We start from the raw sequence: 22,802 nt of genomic DNA, 5'->3' as shown, positions 1-22,802 counted from the left end.
ATCAGCATCAAATTCTCACTGTGGCCAACCAGGTGCTTGTAGGAAGCCCTTAAGCAGAAGCTGAGCACAAGAGCAATCTCCCTCCTGTGCTTTCCAGCAACTGGTATTCAGTATTACTGCCTCCAACCATGGAAGCAGGGCATAGGCACCATGTCTAGTAGCCATAGATGCAACTCATATCCAGAACTATAATAGCCACTACTTGAGTCACCACCAGCCACCAGAAGCAGCAGAGAAATATGTCGGGGAGAAGCAGAATGCGGTTGAAAGGTGAGCGTTAGGAGTCAGAGGGCTTCTGGGATAGTCAGAAGAGCTTGGTGTAGGCCCCACAGCTCACCTCCTAAAGAAGTGGGATCTTGGGGTGGTCACCCGTGTTGCTGGGGTGAATCCACCAGCAGCTATTGGATAGAGAAGAACTAAATTCTAAGCCAAACTGATGTTCTCCTGCTGCTTTGTATTACAGCTGCTGGCTGTTGTCTGAAGCATCTGCTGATGCCAGGCACCTACTGGATACTAAGGAGTAGTCACCAAGAGAAGCAGGGTTGGAGACTGACGTCGAAGGAGTCTCTTGGGAGAACCTGTAACAGCCAGGAGACAAGAGGCAGAGGCAGGAGAAGCCGCGAGGTTGGAGAGTGAAGACCCCTGGATGGTTAAGTCTAGTCAAAGGCGACTATGGGGTTGAGATGCTCATCTGTCTTCAGGCCGAGGGAGCCGGCATTTGTCCACAGAAAGCTTTCTGGGTGATGTGGCCAGCATAACTAAACCGCTTCTGGTATAACAGAACACCGTGACAGAAACCAGAGCTCATGGAAACGCCATATACCTTCCCACAGCAGTGGTAGCTTTTTATCTACTTGCACTTTGATGTGCTTTCGAACTGTTAGGTTGGCAGGAGCTGGGACAGAGCAACAGGAGCTCACCCTGTCACGGGGATTCAAACCTCCGACCTTCTGATCGGCAAGCCCAAGAGGCTCAGTGGTTTAGACCACAGTGCTACCCACATCCCTAGAGTGAAGAACAGGGGCAGGAGAAGGGAGAAGGGAGAGATAGGTCAGGCAGGTATAGTCAAGGACTTCTACACCACCAGCAGCTCCTTTCTCCACCTCTCCTGCTTTGCTGCCTCCCAGGACCAGAGGAGGATTGAAGTGGGAGGAGCAGATGGAGTTTTTGCCTGCTTGCACACAGCTCGGATAGAGGAGATATGTAAGCCAAGGTCAGGGGCAGCGCCTCTCTGTTGTGGCAACTGCTTCATCAGGTGCACACCTGGGAGTACATGAGAGATGCAAGACTGCAGAACACACCTTCCCCTAACTTGTAAGTGAACTTTAGACAATAAAGGGTTAATTTGTCACTCCTGACAGCATGGTGACAGCAGGGGACCAGGTTAGGGAAGGCCATGGTAAAGTTTCTCTCCCTTCCTCCAGTCTATGAAGTCCAAGCCTGTCAATCCAACACCTCCCACTCAGCTAAATTCACTTTGCAAAACGGCCAGTCCAGAGAGACTTCTTCTACCTGCTGCTGCTGCCTCCATTAGTGCTTAGCACTAATTGCCCATGAAATGCTCCTACCACCGCTAATGAAACGATGAGAGCGTGAGGCAGTTTTCAAACCACCTCCACCAAATAATCCCCCCTCTCCTCTTCCAACCCTCCCTTTTCCACCTCCTCCAGCTCTGGAAGAGGAGGCAAGGAAGAGGACACAGAAACCCCTCTCAGGGCCTACTTGATAACAATGATGGGCTCTGTGTCCCTTGTGCTAAGCCTCTGGGAAACACCAGCATCCAGCAATCGATGCAAGCTGAAAACTGTGGAATCTGATACCTCGTAGAGCAATGGTTGCTAAGCCTTCATTTTGGTCTGACAGCCAGATTCACCTTTGATTCCTCCTCTATTCCTCATCATGGCTAAAATCTGAAAAATGGGCAGGCTTTGAGTCCTCAAGGGGTGCTGCTGTTGCATCCCATAATGCTCCCTCCTTATCCCCTCATTGATGCCACTTCACCTAAACTTCTGATGTCCATATTTTTCCTTCTTTCACCATACCTTCATCCCTCCATCCCCCCATCATTTCGTTTATCATGTTCCGAGTGAAATATGGAAAACTGAATAGTTGTGATTCTACAGAGGTCCAAACCATCTGAAGGGTTAAGGAAGGCTGCCCTATGGAAACCAGTGGAGCTAGTGACTCATGGCTAGCTGAAGTCTCGTTGGTTTCAAAACTAGTATGTTTATTGCTATAAACTTATTACACTTCATTTCCATACATTACTGATTTCTGCAAACTCCCCCTGCCAGGAAATCCTAACGAAGTGCCGCTCAAAGGGTCACCTCATTTTTCTTGATGTTCTTCACCGCATCTTAACCACGGGTGCTGAAAAAAGCCTAGGAGAGGCACTTCCATCATCCCAAATGCATTTGCATGGATCTTATGAGCAAAATAAGCCCTGGAGATGAGGTTAATGATGCCCCATTTGATGCACTGATTGGATTGGGTTTGGGAATGATACTGCAATCATGGCTTTGTGGAGAGACAGAGGTTGGACGGGAGAGGAGAGGCATTCTATAAAGCATGACGGCAGTGGAGTCAAAGACATGGTGCCCACTTTATCATCATGTTTTCTCCTGGGCCCCTGAAGCCCTGCTAGAAAGACCTCTGTGATGATACTAGCTTCTCAGAGAGTTGAAGGCAATATAAGAAACGAGGGATTGTTACCCATAGCATCAGGAAGGTGTCCTCCAGATTTGATGGACTCCAACTCCCATATCCCATTGGTTCAACTCATTGGGGCTGATAAGTCCAACAACATCTGGAGGGCAACTCATCACCACATCCACCCAGTGCTACCCACTGTGTGTGGTAATAACCCTTAGCCCAGTAAAAAAAAAGTGGGGAGCTGGATGAGGCAGAAGAAGCAACTAGATATGACCTTAAACAAGCCTTGGCCATGAATTTAAGAACATAACAAGAATCTGGCTGTTGGGTCAGGCCAAAGGCCCACTTAGTCCAGCTGTTTGGCCACTGTTTTCGCAGTGGCCAAACAGATAACTAAGAGCCCTGAAGTGCCACCTGAGTGCAGGTTATTTTATGGGGCAATAACACATATAACATCTTCTGGAAAGGAGGGACTGATGTTTGCCAGGACTGCAGCAGGAACTGAGAGGGGCTTTAAGCATTTCCTGCAGTCCTGAGGACAGCCACTTCTCAGAAATAGAAGGAAAAGCTTCAAATTCCCGCTTCACATCTGCTGTGATCCCTATGATTATTTTTCCTATGACTATGGATGCTATCTGCATATTTAATATATATATATATATGTGCATGCATGTTAAATTCATTTAACTAGCCTAGACTAGTCAACAGAGAAAATTGAGAGAGTGCTCGAGTGCCAAAGGTGATGCCCCGCATTTTAAATTGTGCTCTCCAATGCTGTAAGTGGGCATAATGATTTGACTGGGAATGTCATTTACGATGCCCAAGTGGCCATTCTTCAGTGCCATGTTGGACTGCCTTGCCAGCTGCCCCTACTGGGAGCTCCACGTCCCCCAGAGAGAACCCATTGTGACTGCATACACAGCCAGCACTAAAAGATAGGCCCAGAACAGGAGTTTGTCAAGCTTGTTTGCAAGAGAGAGCCAGTCGCCGTCCACTTTGGCAGCAATGCCTAGGGCACGAAAGTGGGAGCTGATGGGGAGGAGTTCTCTTCGGATCTTCTCCATTGGGGGTGTGGCTGTCCCAGTGGCATGGTCTTTTACAGATGAGCCTTCCCAAGCCAAGGGTATCCCTGCAGAAAGACAGAGGCACTTCATCATGTTGGAAGAAGAGATGAATGAGGGCTTGCTTCACTTTCATTCCTAACCCAACCCCTTCTTACAACTCAGTCCTGGGCAGGCATAGTTCCTTGTTGACCTCATGCATTGGACTGGATGACCCTCGGAGTGCCTTCTAAGACTACAGTTCTAGAGTTTTACCTACAAATCTATGAGGTTTGTGCTTGGACAGTCCTTAAGAACATAAGCAGAGCCGTGGGAGGTCAGACCAATGAGCCCACCTAGTTCAGTCTTTCCCAGTCTGGTATCCTCCAGATATTTTGGTGTATAACTCCCATCAGTCCGTGCTGCCTGGGGCTCATGGGATTCATTATCCAAAATATCTGGATGATACCAGGCTGGGAAACTCTGACCTAGATTCAAGCTGGTTCCCCACAGATGCCTCCTAAAACCCTACAAGTAGGGCAGAGTGATGGCACAGCCATCCTTCATCATTGCTCCTCCACAGTGTTCAAGACGTAGGCTGCCTCTAAAGTTTCAATATAGGCACCATGGCTAATTGCTATTGGTAGACCTATTCTCTTTCTTGAAGTTGCTCCATCCTCTTCTACAGTGGTACCTCTGGATGCAAATGGGATCCATTCCAGAGCCCCGTTTGCATCCTGAAGAGAACGCAACCTGCATCTGCGTGTCGTGTCTGCACGTGCGTGGGTCGCTGCTTCTGCACATGCGTGTGATGTCATTTTGAGCATCTGCACATGCACGAGTGGTGAAACCCAGAAGTAACACGTTCCGTTACTTCTGGGTCGCCACGGAGCACAACCCGAAAACGCTCAACCTGAAGCAACTTTAGCCTGAGGTATGACTGTAAAGACATTTAAGCCAAAGGCTATTGCTCCATCTTGTGGCAGTGAGTTCCACAAATTAATGATGTATTGTGTGAAGAAGGGCTTTTGTATGCCTGTAATCCATCAACAGTTAGCGTTATGGGCTGACACACACATCCTCTGCTCCGGTTCTAGTTTCGTGAGGTGTGGGTGGGAAGACCTCATTTCTATCCACTTTCTTATAGTTTTATAAACTTGTTTTCTGTCTCCTGTTACTTCTTGGCCTTCTGTACCTCCAGCAGTGCCAGCTTTTTCTCCTGCGCTCCTAGCTGCCTTGGCATTTTCACCCACAGCGTCAACAGCGTTCCTGCAGCAGTAAGAAGCAAAGGGCTTATCCCGTGTGCAGTCATCACCCAAGTGGAGGAATTTGATGAGGAAGATGGATTTGGATAGGCTGAGGACCAGCAGAGCCATGCAGATGGTGAAGAAGGCACCTGAGACGGGGGTAAGAGGAGGAAGAGATACTTGTGAACCATTGGGATTGCTATGATCCAGCACACAGAGCCCATATTAAGGGACTTCTCCAATGAGGATGATGACCACAAACCATAGGCACTTATCCAGAGACTCTTGCATTGCCCCAGATCTATCAGGTATGGGGGGGAGTCAGTGAACTCAGTGAACTGGCTGAGGTGCTTTGTTCTCTGCACTACAGGGCAGCTAGCAAAACCAGCTGGCCAGCTCCTTGATAACGGAAGACTGGCCAGGTTAGCTGATCCAGGGAGTCACATGGAGCCCTGCTGCCCTTATCTAACAGCTGCTTCAGGCTTGGCTCCCCAGCAACTCACCTAGAGAACCTGCTGCCCAGCCACCTGCCTGCCTTGGGCTAGGTTGGCACTGCTCCATCACCATTGGTTTACAACCTCAGTGAGAACTTTGATGCCTGCTTTGCATTCCTTGCTTCCTACTGTATGCCCTCTAAAGGCTTGTACAGAAACAGGACAGGCACACAAGAACACACACCTGAAGCATTGTGGGATACTTCCCAAGAGGGGCTGCCTGTGTTTTGAGACCCACTTTAGCCAAGGCTACTGCTGCAGAAAAGCTCATTTGGCACCCATGCATTTTGCCTGCAGCAGAAGATTGGTTTTCTGCTGTGACTTATTTTTGGTGCAATCACAACCCGCTCCTATTGTCCTAGTAATAGTGCAGTGGCTGGAAGAATGAGCTCTGTACCTCCTGGTGCTCCAGTTAGAATATTGCCCCTGCTGTGTTTTCTTTAGGTAAACCACAACCTCACTGCCTCAGTGCCTTCACCTGCAATATGGGAATAATACTATACCTTTTCAGAATTACCCCATTACACGTGTGAAACAATATGAACCCTTGTGCTATTATTATTAAGTTATGCTCATATTAGTGCTACCCTGTTTCCACTCACTGATCAGAGATGTGCCGATCCCAGTGCTTGGCAGCTCGTCTGACATGTTGACTTTGAAGAGAGTGTAACCAACCAGCACGCTGGTTTTGAATGTTATCCTTGTTCCAGAATTTGGGGGCAGGTAGAAACTACCCAGGTCCACAACAAGCAGGAAGATGCTGGGAATCATCAAGCTGACCACGTAGAGCAGGGGACGTCTGGTGATAACAATCTGGAGGAATCAGATGGAAAAAGAGGGCTGGCAATTAATGAAACTTCAGAGATAAGGAATTTATACTGCCTCTGGGGCAGTGATCTATCTTTCTCTACTGTTCTGCCTCAGCTGACCCACTGGGCCACAATGGTGACACCAGTTTCCTTAAGGGCATAAGAGGCCCATCAAGTTCACGTGCTTCTGGAAAGCCTGCTCCTGCTATTGCTCCCTAGAGACTGATATCCAGGGACCTCTGAACCTGGTGCTTCTGTATAATAGCTGTTCCACTTGCTTTTAGTGCAGACAGTACAAGTCAGATGTGGCATCCAGAACAGAAAAGGCAGCTTGTTATAAATGTTTCCAATCCATGCTGTTCCGTACTAAATTCAGTTGCTTACACGGATATGCCAAAGTTTGTGATGGAGTTATTCCAGAGAGTTCTGTTCACAATTCTGCTGTTGTTGTTGCTGCAGCTGTTGTTACATTTATATCCCTTCTTGTCTTGAACTGGATGTCAAAGTGGTGTACATAGTTATCCCGCTTCATCTTATCCTCAAAACAACCCTGTGAGGTAGGCTAGACTGAGAGATTGGCCCAAGATCACCAATGAGCTTCATGGCTGAGTGGGGGCTAGCATCGTGGTCTGACACTTTAACCGCACTGGCTGGCCTAGGAAACATGGGAGGGAGGAGGGAGCAATGCTGACGTTGGTCACTAGCTATCAGTTCCTTATTTCATTGAGAATTTGAAAAACCACAAAATTAGAAAATTGTGTGTCGATTGAAAGCTTATGTAGTGTCAAACCCGCAAATAAGCTTTGCTTGGCCCTAGACAGCATCTTAAAAAGCAGAGACATCACCTTGCCAACAAAGGTCCGTATAGTTAAAGCTATGGTTTTCCCATTAGTGATGTACGGAAGTGAGAGCTGGACCATAAAGAAGGCTGATTGCCAAAGAATTGCTGCTTTTGAATTATGGTGATGGAGGAGACTCTTGAGAGTCCCATGGACTGCAAGAAGATCAAACCTAGCCATTCTGAAGGAAATCAGCTCTGAGTGCTCACTGGAAGGACAGATCGTGAAGCTGAGGCTCCAATACTTTGGCCACCTCATGAGAAGAGAAGACTCCCTGGAAAAGACCCTGATGTTGGGAAAGATTGAGGGCACAAGGAGAAGGGGACAACAGAGGACGAGATGGTTGGACAGTGTTCTTGAAGCTACCAGCATGAGTCTGACCAAACTGCGGGAGGCAGTGGAAGACAGGAGTACCTGGCGTGCTCTGGTCCATGGGGTCACGAAGAGTCGGACACGACTAAACGACTAAACAACAACAACATACTATATTCCTCCACAAGTGGGAGCCTGGTTCCTTTGAGAGGCACAATTGTTTTCTCCAGCCAAAACCATTGTGTCTGTCGAATGCTCAGAAATTTGAGATGACCCCACACGGCGATTTCAAATGAGGACTGTGGGGTATGAACCCCTCAATAAGATTTGGGCCACCCTGCATAAAACATCCTCACCAGGAACTGGTATCAGCCAATGGCAGCAGCATGTTACTTCAGAATCTTCAGCTCTTTTCTGGGCAGGGTTTTGTGGAGGTGTCCATGGTCCTGAACTGCAACCTATGATTCTCTCAGCAACCAAATCCTTCCCTTCACAACCTGTCTAACAGACGATGGAGCTCATTGCCTTTAAATTCCCCAGCACAAGGAAGGAAGCAAAAGAGCGCTTTCGATTTAGTCGTGTTTGCCATTAGACACCCTTCAGGTGCTAGCAATATTATGCCACCATTTCATTATCCATTAACGCCAGGTAATAATAATAAGTACACAAAAGGTATTTGCAGCCCATTGGCGCTAATGAAGGGAATCAATCTCATTCGGTGCCCGTTCAGCAGCTGCAGGCTGGAGATGGAATATTATCCAAGGTTAGGTGCCAACTGTCTTGCTGGCGTAGGACCCCACGAGCACTCAGTCTTGCCTAGCTGCCTTCATGAGGCGAACGGGGGCCGACAATCAGACACAGCTTTGCAGCTGAAGCTGGCACCTTTCCCTTCTCATTTATTCAACAAAGAAGCACCAGATAACGGTGAGTTTGTAGATTCTGTACGAAGGTAGCATTTCCTGTGCTGGAGTGAGGAGGGTTGAAATGCTGAGTGTGTGTGATGAATTTGTGGTGAATGTCCATGTATGGTAATGGTGTGTGGTTTGTTTGTGCCATGGCCACTGCAGACATGTGGCACTTGAAGGCAGTGATGTAGCTACGGGGGCTAGCTGGGTTTTTTGCCCTGGGTGAAGCCTCCATTGAGGCTCTCAGCCTGTGTGTGTGTGTGTGTGTGTGTAAATGTGCACAGGTAAAGGTAAAGGGACCCCTGACCATTAGGTCCAGTCATGGCCGACTCTGGGGTTGTGGCGCTCGTCTCACTGTATTGGCTGAGGGAGCCAGCGTACAGCGTACAGTCATGTGGCCAGCATGACTAAGCCGCTTCTGCCGAACCAGAGCAGTGCACGGAAACACCGTTTACCTTACCGCCAGAGCGGTACCTATTTATCTACTTGCACTTTGCCATGCTTTCGAACTGCTAGATGGGCAGGAGCAGGGACCAAGAAACGGGAGCTCACCCCATCACGGGGATGCGAACCGTCAACCTTCTGATTGGCAAGTCCTAGGCTCTGTGGTTTACCCACAGTGCCACCCGTGTCCCTTATAAATAGCGGGGTGCAAAACTGGGAGTTTGACCCGGGTAAAATAAGGCCTCTGCAGCACAGTCATCTGAAGAAGCAAACAGGATGAGTGAAGAGGAGGGTGGAAGAATCGGAAGACAGAAGAAGGAAGAAGTGTGAAGAAAGAAGAACCAGGAAGATCCTTACTAGGTGCAAACCAAATTTCTCTTACTCCTAGCACTGAATCACATTACACGCTGATTGGAAATCTTGGGTCCCTAACAATTATCACATCATTGCTGATTTCAATGTAAAAAATGTATTTTTATTCCACCCTGTACCCACAGGGCACTCAGAGCAGCTTCACAATGTGAGGATTATTATTTTTTAATCAAATGCAAAAGTGCCGTTTAAAAAACACTACTATAAATGAATGAACAGCAACTATCTAAACTACAATACAAAATTAAGCAACAGTAAAGCTGAAGGACCAGGTTTAGCCAGGAAGCCTTTGTGAACAAGAGATGAGAACAAGAACAAGAGGACACGGGGGCATTAAATGATGCCATTAATGGAAGAGAAAGGAAAAGGAGAGGATAGAGTGACCAGGTCACAATGTTCCAGGTACTCACATGAAACCGAATCTGAGCAATGCTCCCAGTCTGCGTTTGCAGGATACGCCGCTCAGAGAGCACAGAGACCAACTCCCATTCTCCATCATTTAGAAACAACTTCTGGTCACTCTTGATCTCCTCATATCTCCTCCAAAAAGCAAGATCCACATCCTGAACTAAAAAGGATGCAGTGGGAAAAAATGACAAAACTATTAGTCATGCACATTTAAGATCAAGTCCAGTGGTGAACAAAATGTTATGTTACAGCCTCACTGCACAAAGATTCCTAGGAACTGTAGTTCACCCCCCACAGAAGTACAATTCCTAGCCCTCTCTGCAAACTAAACTTCCCAGGATTCTTTTCCAGTAATGTGGAGAACTCATAAGGAGCAAACAGAATCAAGAAATTAATTCTCATCATGGAGAGAAGCCAGACTGTGGCTATCATTCCAAGGTATATCTCCTTGCTCCTTCCCACTCAGAGCCAACTCTTGTCCTGCAAAGTAAGGCAAATGTGAAGCAAAATAAAGGCAGCCTGTATCCAACACAAGAGTCTAGTCTCCTAGTTGTTAGAAGAGCAACCAATCCTGCCCCAAAAACCTGTTTGGGTGCTTGGATTCTCTCTGGTCACTTGAGAGGCATCTCATCTGGTCTGACCAGACTCCCTGTAGTTCCTCCCTTTGGTCAGCAGTGGGTGGTGGTGGTGTTGTAAAAGCAATGATAGAAACGGCCCTCTGAGGAAGCGGCCTCAGACTATTGGTTCATCTAGCACAATATTGCCTATACAGTGTTCTTCAACCTTGAGTCCCCAGATGTTGGTAGCCATGGGCTAAGCTAACTGGAGATGATGGGAGTTGTAGTCTAGCAACATCTGGGGGTCCAAGGTTGAATAAGTGGCTCTCCCAGTCCTACCTGGAGATGCTGGGGATTGAACCTGGGACCTTCTGCATGCAAGGCAGGTACTCTACCACTGAGCTATAGATTTTTCCCCTAATAACACCCAGTACCTGGGTTCACAAGTCCTGACTCACCTGTGTGCAAAGCACTGCTGAAAGTCAGGCTGCAGTTCTGTGTGTCAAATGGGAAAGTGTACATTTCCAGGATGCATGCGGACACCACCTGCATGGGTTTGTAATTCTTGATCACACCACTGGCATTCAAGTAGACAAATGGGAGATCTGGGGATTTGCTGGCATCCACGCTATACCAGGAAGAGAGAGAGAGCAGAGGGACAGTCCACGATGTATTGTACATTACCTGGGAACATTACTTCCACTGCTAAATATTGCATTTTTGTTCAGGCATGAGTGACATTTGTAGCCTCAGAGCTTGGAAAGAAGGGGATGGAACAACTCCCCTTTGAGTTACTCCATTCCTTACTTCCCAAGTTCTGAGGCAAGAAATGTCACTCATGAGTTGTCAAATGTCCCCTCTGAGTTGTTCCATTCCCTTCATCCTTTTGGTCCTTCCTTCCTTCCTTCCTTCCTTCCTTCCTTCCTTCCTTCCTTCCTTCCTTTCTTTCTTTCTTTCTTTCTTTCTTTCTTTCTTTCTCTTTCTCTTTACCATATATCTGCAGTAGGCCTCCAAGGCGGCTAAAACCAATAAACCATATTTATTACTATAATATAATAAAATGCCACTGAAAAGCAACAATATCAAAACATCTTCAGCTTAACAACTGCAGCCCGAGGTGAAACCTACTTAAGAGGAGTTTATGAGACCCTGAGTCACCATCATCTCAAACCAACAAGGTCCACACTTACGATTCACCAACAATAATATCAGGAGCCCAGATGCGGTGAATGGGCAAAGAGATTTCTTGGATCCCATCATAACGACTAGAATTCCAAGTGAGATACTCATCCTTCCAGATCTGCAAAAGAGAGAAAGGAGCATGTCTAGCTATTTCTAAACTGTACTAAAGTCAAATGTATCATGATGGAAGCTGAGATGCGTCTGTTTAGATTTTGGTTAGAGAAGTGGGGGAAATGGGTGGAGAGTTGAATTTAAAAATGGGGGGGAGGAAGAGAGGGCTACTTGGGTTATTAGGGAGGCCTGGCTTACTAACAATTAATATCTGGAGCACCACCTCATACAGCAAGGATATGGAAGCTGTGGCCCTACAGATGGGGGGGGGACACCATCAACCCCAGTCAGTATTGTCTTACCTGCCGATACCAAATGCTTGTTTTCAGTTTTTGATTCTGAGCATCCTGGAAAGGAAAAAGATGTAAATTGTGCAAATCATGCAGACAACAACAATCATTATGATGGAATACAGTGGAATCAGGAAATTATCATTGTTGCACATTTGCCTAGAGAGTTAAACAGGTTTTGCCTACTGTTAAACAGGATGTTTTCATGTGGCTTCAAATCATCTCCATCCCTGTCTCTCCCATTGCAAATTCAAACAGTATGACTTGTATGGAACTAGATCCACTTAAGTGTTCTAGGGACATGGCTCAAGAGCCCAGCTGGTGTTGGACATGGGGCCCAAGCCATGCCAGAGTGGGGTGCAACTCTTTTGCCTCTGTCTCTGGTCAAAGGTGGGAACTGCAGGGAGACCTGCCTAAGATTCTCTTAAGAGCAGTAGGTCAGAGCAGGTCATATGTTACTTTATGACTTTCCTGCAGGAGGGATAGAGAACCCGGGACCCTCTGTATGTTGTTAGACTCTAACTCAGGGGTCAGCAACCTAAGGCCCATGGGCCACAAGCAGCCCATGGGGTCGTTCAACTGGCCCATGGATCCCCACCGGCCACTTGCTCGGCTCTTGTGCGCCACCCTAAACCGTCAAGGAGCAGAGTGGAGACCGCCTTCCGCGATGCTGGCTGGCTTCCCAATGGGAAGCTGCACACACCTCCTCTGCGCCGGAAGGAGTACCGGAAATAGTGTTTACACATGTGTGTGCACACACACACACTGGCCCACTGTGGCGTCTGCGGGACCATAAACCAGCTCAAGCCACAAAAATTTTGCCGACCCCTGCTGTAACTCCCAGCAGCCCCAGCAACTAGTATGGTCACTACTTGGGGATGATAGAAGTTGCATCTGGAGATCCACAGATGCTACTGAACCTTGTTCTGGGTTAGATTTGTATGCAGGTTTAAGCAATGAAGAAACAGCTTTGCCTGTTTCTTGTGCTGGCTAGAATTATTCTGCCTTATCACATTGCTGCCTTGCCCCATCTCCAGATTTGCAGGAGCTGCACCTGGAATCCAGCTAAGAAAGAAAAAGGAGAACCAATCAATTTTGCCAAATGGACAACTCTCTGGAGGCCCATCTCCATCACTGTCTTCTCCTACACCTGGCTGGCGCTGTTTTGTTGACCCTCGACTCTCAGGTACCCCCCTCTGTCTGCTGCTCCTTACAGTAAATTACCATTGACAAAATGGCACACCGCTGCCGGCTGTTGACACTATAAACGAATCACCCATCTCTCCCTCCCTACCACCCTAATTAGTTACTCTGACATTAATCAGGTTGCTAAGAATAATGCATATTCTCTACAAAAGCGGGGCTTGAAAACTGGGCAGCGTTGATTGCCTTCTTCTCTGGAAGGTTCACAGTTTGGAAGCATCCCTTCCTAGCAAAGAGAATAGCAGAGAAATAATTGCAAGGGGGGGTGAGAGAGATATTTTGCCATTGTGCTGGTGAAATGGCCACCATATTCCATGCATGCTCGGGCCGAGAGGAAAGGGAGGAGGCAACTCAGAAAATATTTTGAAGTTTAAAAATGGTAGTCCCACTTTCCAAGGAACCCTGCCACAGTCCACACACACTTATAGCCTCTCAAGCAGCAGGATGCTTATTCAAGGACACCCTTCAGCCCTGCAGAAGCACTCAAGGAGGGCATGAATGGGGCTGGTAAGGGGTGTGGCCCTGGGAAAGGAGGGGCAGCTTGGGGAGAGATCCTGATGGCCAGACAGAGAGGGTTGGAGGGCTGGATTTGGCTCGCAGGCCTGAGATTCCCCACCCCTGATTTAAGTCTTCTTATGCATACCCCCACATTGTATGAGCAGCTAATTCTTATCCCCATCTCTGCTTCCAGCACCTTTCCTGCTTATCACTGCTGTATCAGCACTCTTTGCTTTGGGCAACCCATTGGCTGTTGACGTTCCCTCCATTCCTAGTGCCAGAGTTGAGGGAGTTGGGGGGGGGGGAGTCAGAAAGTAAAACTTGACTCCCCTTCAGAGTTTTCCTCCATGCCAGCTGGCCAATATAATTGCTTCTCTCGTTGTGCCATTTGAAACTATTCCTTCCTCTCTCGCTTTGGGTGTGCATGTACGGATCCCCTTCCATCTTGCTTGTTAAAAGCAAAGGATATTTGGGAGAATTGGAATTCATTAGTTTCCCTAACATAGGAAGCCTACTTTAGTCTTAAATTGGTGGTTAGCAAACATGCAGATAATTCCTCCACATTCTTATTTATCTTTCCCCCAGTTCGACATCCTGTTGGAACAGCTGCCTCGGCGTCTGTCTGGGAGGCTCTAAGTCAGTGGAGTGGAAGACGGAGGTGCGTGGAATTCGGCACTGACGAAACTCAATCTAAACAAATTGGAGCTCTTTCTCCGTTGACTAGATTATCGGTCTAATCAGATTTCCCCAAGGCCCTCCTAATAACTGGAGAGTCTCAGACTGCTCCCCGCCTTTTATGTGCGCGGAACAGGAGGCAAAAGATCAACAAAAGGAGTCGCAGGCGACAGGGAAGATGGGGCGGGAGCACTTTGCGTGCCGCAATGCCTGCCGAATGGCTCCTCTATTAGCGTGCACACCTGCCGAGGCCTGGGAGGCATCGAGCGCTCTTGCAGAGCCAACGGCAGCGTCTGACAACGGTGATTACACAGCCAAATCTCTCCTCTGATCACCGGGGGGTACAAATACGGTCGCCTTCAGCGTAAGTTGATCGTACAAAACAAAATGAGCAAAGTCAGTCCCTTGCAAGCTCTGGGCCTTGTGGAGCCACTGTGCTTTCCATCTTATGGGCATGGGAACCTGCCTGATATGGAGCCAGACAAAAACAAAGTCTGCCTAGCTCAGTACAGTGGTACCTCTGAAGTCGAAAGGAATTCGTTCCGGAAGTCCGTTCGACTTCCAAAACGTTCGGAAACCAAAGCCGGTGGCAGAGGAACCCTCTCCGGCACCCGGGGTGGAACGCCGAGGGGCAGGGCGAACCACCCAGTGGCGCACGCACAGTGACCGTATGGACTGCGCATGTGCAGCAATCCCGTACGACTGCAGATTTGCAGCATCCCGTACAGAGTGTGCATGCGTGGCAGCCCATATGGTAGCCTTGTGAGAGGCAGCCCATACAGACACCAGTATGGACAGCTCATGAGAGCGGCAGCCCATACGGTCGCCGTGCGAGAGGCAGCCCATACGGACGCCCATTTGAATGGCGTGCGAGAGCAGCAGCCCATATGGACACCGCATGAGCGACGCCCATACTGACTGCATGCGCCCTCGGCTGCTCTACAGCTGGGGGGAGGCAGGGGCCATCTTGTTACCCCCCAGAGTGGCACCCAGAGCGGACCGTCCCCTCCACACCCCACTCTGTACATCCCTGACCAAATGGCAGCTTCCGATTGGCTGCAGGAAGCTCCATCAGACGTTTGGGTTCCAAAGAACATTCGCAAACCAGAACACTCACTTCCGGGTTTGCGGGGTTTAGGAGCCAAAACGTGTGAGTACCAAGGCGTTTGGGATCCAAGGTACGACTGTATTGTCACTTCTGACAGGTAGTGATTCTCCAGAGTTTCAGGCAGGAGGCTCTTCCGGTTCCAGCTGGAGGTGCTAGGGACTGAGTTCAGGACCTTCAGCATGCTAGGCAGATTCTCTACCACTGGGCTCCAGCCCTTCCCTCTTACATAGTGGTCAGGGGGTTGAAGACCCCTTACTGTTGCTGCAGCAGAGTCCCAGCCTCCAGCAACTCAATCAGTATGAAAGGGGAGCTTTTTAGCAACTATCCACTCCAGAGATAAGCATTTAGGAACACTGAAAAAGCAAGGTGCTTCAGTTTCTAGAGAATGGTGTGCAAATTCTATTATGTATGATGAAACTTCTCGGAAAACACAACTTGAGTCACTCCAGAAGGAGATATTGGAGCACTCCAAATCATTTGCCCAGGTACGTGCACAGAAAATAGTATATCTAGCTTTCAGAAAGGAGGAGAGCTTAAAAGCTCTTTCCATGGCAGGTAAACCTGGTGTGGAAAGGTCTCTCTGCCTTGCTTACCAGGCTCTGGGAAGTTCTTGCATAGCCTCTGGAGGCCATGAAATCTTGTGAGATCTCGTATGGCCCTGTAAGATTTTGCAAAGATGATGCCAGACTTTCCCAGAACTCAGTAAGAAATCTGAGAGCTTAAAAGCTCTTTCCACACTGGGAAAACCTGGCACAGAAAGAGCTTTCAAGCCCTCAAACTTGCCTGGGTTTAATTTGCATGATTGCATGCTGGCCAGCCACCAAGTGCCTAAAGCTGCAATCGGGCAAGTTAAACGCATGCAAGCTGCAAGTCAACTGTACATGCATTTTTGCACACATTACTTAGCCGGAGGCCAGCACTGCAAAGTTTGAATTCTGAAAGATGGTTTTGTTTTAATTTGTGTCTTGTTTCGCAAAGTTCCTTTCCGGGTAGGTTTGCCTTCAAAATGTTGACTGAATCAAATCCCTGGTCTCTGGAAGTGCTGCAATATTCTTCTACAGATCTTCCAAAATTGCTGTTGCAGACAGGTAATAATTACAGGGTTCGATTTAATGCAGAGCTACTTGCACCCAACCCACATTTAGACCTCAATGACTACAGAAGCACATCACACATGGGCTCTAGCCCCTGTTTAAAGGTGTTCGTCTTGCAGAGACTTCATTGCTATTCTACCCTGCAGGTCAACAGCTTTAAATGAGCTAGAAGCTCTCTTTACCACGTCCAGTACTGCATGCACAAAAAGGTCAAGATAGACGATGGTGGGCTTGCTCCAATTTCTGACAGGCCTCACTCCCTTGCTGTACTTCTTCAGAAGCCGCCGGGTCAAGCGGTGCAGTGTGGAGTTCCTGGGTCGCTGAGTAGCTGCAGCCAAAGTACCTGGCAAGCAAAGAGACTCAGGTAACTAAGTGTGATGGGAACATGACAAAAAGCTGACAACACGTTCTTGGGAAGGGCTGTTCTTCCTGAAGCACCTGGACGCTTCAGGATGGGACAAAGAGCCTAACAGAGAGGTATTAACTTAAAGCCTGGAGTGGGCCAGCTGGTACGTGGACTACCACCTCTGGTGAAGTAAGGGTAGCAAAAATGCAGCCAATAAAAAGGCAAATCTTAAAAAAATGTAGTATAAACACCGACAACTGGGAAACACAGGCCTGCGAGTGCTCCAATTGGAGGAAAGCCTTTACCAAAGGTGTTGTGTGCTTTGAAGACACTCAAACTCAGGACGAAAGGGAGAAACGTGCTAAGAGGAAGGCCCACTTGGAAAACCCTCAGCGTGATCAACTCCTGCCTGGAAATCCATGTCCCCACTGTGGAAGGATGTGTGGATCCAGAATTGGCCTTCACAGTCACTTACAGACTCACTGTTAAGACCATGTTTATGGAAGACATTCTTACTCAGCTACGAGGGATCGCCAAAGAAGAAGAAGAAGATATATATGACTGATGCCCTTCTTTGGAAATTAAACCAATGTCCAGACTTTAACATTCAAAAACTTTACTTGCAGAAGCTTATACTTATAGACGAATTAAAACAATATTTACAGTCACATGCTTATCCAAGCATGGGCTTACAGTCTCTTTTTCTAAGTTCCAAACAACTGCATTTTCCTGTTTCCAGAGCTCAGCGCTCAGCCTTCTGTATCCCAATGAAGCCATGCCTTGCAGGTCCTATGAGAGATTTCCACCTTCTTCTGCATTTTTGCTCTATTTCTTACAAGCAGAGAAGAAACACTCAAACACACTACAGTATTCAACTTAGCAGTGTTCACAGTCGATTGTAAAACACAGCCATCTCACCTCAGATAAAATGGAGTCTATCCTTCACTAGATACCTCCCATGTGACTAACGTTAGCCAATCACACAAGAACTACTAGAGAACTCTCTAGAATTCAGTTACCAACCATCAAATTTAAACACATAGTAATTTATACATGAATTTACAATTTCAGTGAATTAAATTACTATACTTAACAACCCCCACAGAGTCCTATCCTTTTTCTAGTCTCAGCCAGTGTGGTGCAATGCTTAGAGTTTTGGACTATGACTGGGGAGATGGGGTTCAAATCCCCTCTCAACCCTGAAGCTCACTGGGTGACCTTAGGTCCATCACTGCTTCTTGGCCTAACCTACTTCTCCCTAAACCACTTTCTCCAACTCCTTGACTGAAATGTGTCGTCTTCTTCTTGGGCAATCACTCATAGTCAAGTAAGATTGTCTTCCATCAACACGGTTTTAACGGTGAGTCCATAAGTGATGGTGGAGGCCAATTCTGGATCCACCCATCCTTCCACAGTAGGGACATAGGTTTCCGGGCGGGAGTTGATCATGGTGAGGGTTTGCCAAACATGCCTTCCTCTTAGCACATTTCTCCCATTCGTCCTGAGTTCGAGCATCTTCAAAACCCATGACACCTTTGGTAGAGGCTGTTCTCCAATTGGAGAGCTCGCAGGACAGAGTTTCCCAATTGTTGGAGTTTATACTACATTTTTTAAGATTTGCCTTGAGAGAGTATTTAAACCTCTTTTGTTGACCACCAGCATTACACTTTCCATTTTTAACTTCGGAATAGAGTAGTTGCTTTGGAAGATGGTAATCAGGCAACTGCACAACATGACCAGGCCAACGAAGTTGATGTTGAAGAATCATTCATCCTCACCACCACCATATCTGTATCCAAGGCTGTGATCCTGTGTATACTTAGTGATTTGGATGTTATAAATTCCCAGTGAACACAATGGAACTTGCTTCTGCACAAATATACTTTGAATCAGGCTATAAGATCCTTAAGGCTTCTGTCCCTACCAAGGGAAGCAGAAGGAGTAAAGCTCAATCTGGTAATTGGATACATTTGGCATCAGTTGTCAGGTGCAGAGGTTGCCTGTGGTTAGGAAAGAGAGTGGTGTTGGTTTGGCTTTTGCACTATTTCTGCCTTTTTCCTCTGACAGCTCATGTCACCCAACAGCCAGCCTACTGCCTTTCACCAAGCTCTGAAGTCACTTTAATTTTTAAGATAATAGACTATGTGTTTCCAGTTAATGGGCTTTTTCTTTTCATTCAGTGTTCTGCAGATCTCATTCAGGAATCTAGACCACAGAAGTGAATGTGGAATAGGAATTAGCGAACCCCGAAAGCCACATGGTTTGGGAGCTGATGAGATTGTGCCTGATCCTGTACTCAGATAATTTAGTTCTCTCTCTCTCTCTCTCTCTCTCTCACACACACACACACACACACACACACACACACACACACACTCCAACCCACCCACCCTTTCCCCCATATGAGCAAGCTTCTTTACTGGAACAAAAAAATAAAATCTGTTTGCATAGCAGGAGAGAAAAAGAGCCAGGGATGCGGGAGCATTTGGGCGGCGGGGGGTGGGGGAGAGGGAGATACGGAGACCCAAAATTGCATGTGACACATTCCTGAGTGGCCCCTCAGAAATGCAAAAAGATTCTCTCCCCCGCCCCCTGCTCACTGTTCCAGCTGGCCCTTGGGGAGCTCAGCCTCACCAACTCATTGGGCTGAAGCAAATTGGCAACGTGTGTGAGCAAAATCTAATCTGCAGGGTCCGAGATGTACGCTTTCTCCCACTCGCCGGGCCTCTGATAGCTGTTTTGATGAGCTGCTGAAGGGACCAGAGTTCCAGCAGGAAACTGTAAATGAGATGTCCTCTCTCAGCACGCTGAGGCTGCTTATGTCCATTTTTTATGAAGGATGCCATGTCAGGAGCTGGGCTGGGAAGCGATCCCTATCTTTGATCAATGTCACAGCAACCAGAATGTTACGGACAGGGCTGCAGGTGTGTTATCCTCAGCAGAGCCTGCGGAATAGCAAGCCCTGATTTCATCTCAGCCAGGAGGCAAAAGCATATTTCCTTCCTCCTTAACTGGAATCAGAATGATAAAAGGAATGTTGTAAAGGGGAAACTGGAATCAAAGTGGCCTGAAGAATAAACTTAGTTTCTAAACTCAGGGAATATACCCTAGAACAGTAAAGATAAGACAGTAAGATAAAACAGTAAAAAAAAAAAATGTAAAAGTACCTAAAACTTAAAATACGAAAACAGATTAAAATTACCTCAACTTTCTTAGCATCTGTGTAGGCTTGTCAAAACAGAAATGTTTTCAGGAGGCACCAAAAAGAGTACAGTGGAACATCGGGTTGCAAACGTGATCCGTGCGGGAGGCACGTTCGCAACCCGTAGCGTTCGCAACCCGCAGCGCCGAGTCTGCACATGCATGTGACATGATTCAGCGCTTCTGCACACAGCGCCGAAACCCAGAAGTAACCCATTCCAGTACTTCCAGGTTTCGGCAAATCCGTAACTTGAAAACGTGTAACCCGAGGTACCACTGTACAGTGAAGGCACCTGCTTAATCTCAATAAGCAGTGAGTCTCAAATATGCACACTGTATTGGTCCCGGGGGGAGGTTACCGTGAGGCGTGGTCAGAGTCCGGTCCTGGGTCATGGGTCTAGAGACAGTCCACCCAGGACGAAGCGGGATCCAAAACAAGAAGCCGGGTGTGGTCGGGAACTCTGGAAGAACAGGACTGGGTGCTGGCAGTAGCAGGTTTGCAGCGACGTTGCTCCCGCAACCTGGGACTGGGCTGACTGGCCTTTATCTTCTCTGAGGCCAGGGGCGGTCCCGGCCCCCAGGTGACCCGCCTCTTCTGGCCTTAAGGCGAACACTCCTCCTGGGAGAAACCAGTTCCCTCCGCCTCTCTGCCCTGAGCCTCTGCAGCTCAGGAGAGGCTGGAGGGTTACTGGACCCAGGGGGAGACTCACCTTCCCCTGACAGGGCTGGGAGAGGCGCACCTGTAGGCAATGTGTCCTCAATCACCTCCGGAGCCAGAGTGGATTCACCTGGTGCCTGCTCCTGAGGATCCAGCACAGGTGCAGGCGCTTCAGATGCAAGGCCCTGCCCCAGCTCAGCCGGCCCTAGAGGCGGGGACTCCTGTGCAGGCTGGGATTCCTCCGGTTCAGCCTCTGAATCGGATTCCCAGGCCATCACACACACACTACGAATTGCAGTAGTCTTAACTTGGAAGTTGTCAGATGTCTCTGCCCAGGAATGGCTGTAGCAGCTGACTATCAGGCTGCTGCCAGTGACTCCCATGGCCCGGTTGCCCAGGAATGTACAAAGACAAGGAAATGTTTCTTACCACTCACTTTTTATTCAGTATTTACAGAGAGAGGCTATAGAACCCAGCCTCTTGGATAATGGCATTGTCCCGAGTGAATCTCCATCCCCCGTCTCTCCCACTTCCTCTTTTGTCACTTCTATGGGTGCTGCTACATGCCCTTTGTCTTTGAGCTCTCTGCTCTCCTACTTTCAAGGCTTGCCAGGTTCTGGGAGGGGGGGTCTGGAATGCTTTCTAAAGACACTGAGCCCATCAGCTGTCGCCCCCTTGGTGCTCCCTCTTCCTCCTCCTCCTCCCCCATGATTTCCCAACTTTCCCCCTCATCTGCCTCTGAGCTGTGACCTCCCTCAAACCCCTGTTGTAATTCTAAACCATCTTCCTCTTCCTCCTCCCTGGAAGGGTCAAGCTGGGGAGGCAGTCTCCACCATTTCTCCTCTCCCCAGTCCCTGACACTGACACACCAGTCTCATGTGGTAAAGGCACTCTACCACACCTGGGCCTCTATGACAAAGCTGGGTTGAGGAGCACCCCACATTGTGAACCTGATCTTTTGGGACAGTTGTTCCAAAACTCTTCCCACGAGCAGAAAATTCCTGAGGATCTTGGAGAACCACTTAAAGATTTTTTTGCCCACCGTAGCAATTGGAGAGCACAATGCTAAACGATGCGTGCTTTTTAATTGTGCTTTTGCAGACACAGACCACCCGACGGGAGCTCACGGACCACCAAGGGTTCACAGACCAGTTTGGGAAGTCCAGCTTCGTGGCACAGATGGGAATCTGTGGCCCTCCATATCTTGTTGGACCACAGCTCCTAACACTCCTGCCCACTGGCCAGGCTGGCTGGGGCAGATGGGAGATGGAGCCTACCAACATCTAGAAAGCTACAGCTTCCCCATCCCTGCTTTGGGGTAAGTGCTGCCCCATTCATAAATACGACTGCCCCATTCATAAAATCTGCATCAAGCAGATTTTTAAGCTTGATGCAATCCCCAAAACAGTGCAATGTGTGGAAGTCCTGCTGAAGACTCAACGCCCGCTGGCCTGTGTCCAAAATGGAACCAAGTTAGAGACTTTAACCTGCTACACCGATTCAGAAGTCAAAACCGGACGTTTCCATGGGGACAGCAATGCTCGATGGAGTTAATGATGGTGCTAAAAATAAGCCTAATAATGATCAATTGTCGGCTGTGGCGCAATATCGTTGCGAGCTTTGTGCCCACCTGTTCCCATTGTGGCTACCATCAAGGAACGTGATGCTTCTGGGCTGAGTTCCAGCAAGAACTGTGGAAACAAGCAACGTGCTTGAGCTAATGTCAGGGACAGAGACGGCCCTCATCATTAGCAGCTGCACATTTCCTTCGGCAGCCTGGAAGCGTTGCAAATGAGGCTCCTAAAACTCAACTGTCAACGGAGCTAAATGAATAGACGTTGTTGATAATAACAACACCTTCCCTGTGTAGGAGCACGCAGGGAAGTAAGGCTGAAGTGGCCACATTTCAAAGCTGCAAAGTATCTTTGGGGTATTGGCCCCCTGTAGCAAACATTCACGTGCTTTAATCCTACCCTCTGGGAGTGTCAGAAACATTCCTCGCCAGTTTGGCCGCAGCTTGGGAGTTTTGTGCTGCTTCGGTGAGGCTCTGGGTTGTGATAGAGAGAGACCACCAGAAGCGTGATGCAATCAAGGGAAGGGAGATGCTTACACAAGACCTTGGCATCACTGGAGCAACTCAGAGAGGGAGAAATACTTGTTCCTCATCAAGAACCAGGAATGTCCGCTTGGCTTCTCAGTACATTGGCTCCCAGTACGTTTCCAAGCACAATTCAAAGTGTTGGTGCTGACCTTTAAAGTCCTAAACGGGCTTGGCCCAGTATACCTGAAGGAGCGTCTCCACCCCCATCGTTCTGCCCGGATGCTGAGGTCCAGCGCCGAGGGCCTTCTGGCGGTTC

General features: G+C 48.2%; 1 protein-coding gene across 5 annotated transcripts in view; it reads right to left on the bottom strand.

The window, feature by feature from the left end:
* Nucleotides 1–3,064: 3,064 nt before the first annotated feature.
* Nucleotides 3,065–22,802, bottom strand: part of HTR3B (5-hydroxytryptamine receptor 3B) — a 28,777-nt gene continuing 9,039 nt past the window's right edge. Inside the window, exons 1-9 of one of the 5 annotated variants that reach the window (XM_083588833.1) lie at nt 14,281–14,586; nt 12,637–12,727; nt 11,675–11,719; nt 11,270–11,379; nt 10,538–10,707; nt 9,525–9,682; nt 6,036–6,246; nt 4,888–5,088; nt 3,065–3,781 (exon numbers count right to left, since the gene is read on the bottom strand). In XM_083588833.1, the coding sequence (XP_083444959.1) occupies nt 3,522–3,781; nt 4,888–5,088; nt 6,036–6,246; nt 9,525–9,682; nt 10,538–10,707; nt 11,270–11,379; nt 11,675–11,719; nt 12,637–12,693 (1,212 nt within the window). In that variant the 5' untranslated portion in view covers nt 12,694–12,727; nt 14,281–14,586 and the 3' untranslated portion in view covers nt 3,065–3,521. Of the gene's footprint in view, nt 3,782–4,887; nt 5,089–6,035; nt 6,247–9,524; nt 9,683–10,537; nt 10,708–11,269; nt 11,380–11,674; nt 11,720–12,636; nt 12,728–14,280; nt 14,587–16,422; nt 16,584–22,802 lie in introns of those variants that run through there. The other 4 variants (XM_083588832.1, XM_083588831.1, XM_083588830.1 and 1 more) reach the window with 4 other exon arrangements.

This window comes from Podarcis filfolensis, assembly GCF_964270895.1.
Source record: "Podarcis filfolensis genome assembly, chromosome: 15".
Lineage (NCBI taxonomy): Eukaryota > Metazoa > Chordata > Lepidosauria > Squamata > Lacertidae > Podarcis > Podarcis filfolensis.
This window is presented reverse-complemented; position numbering and strand designations above follow the sequence as displayed.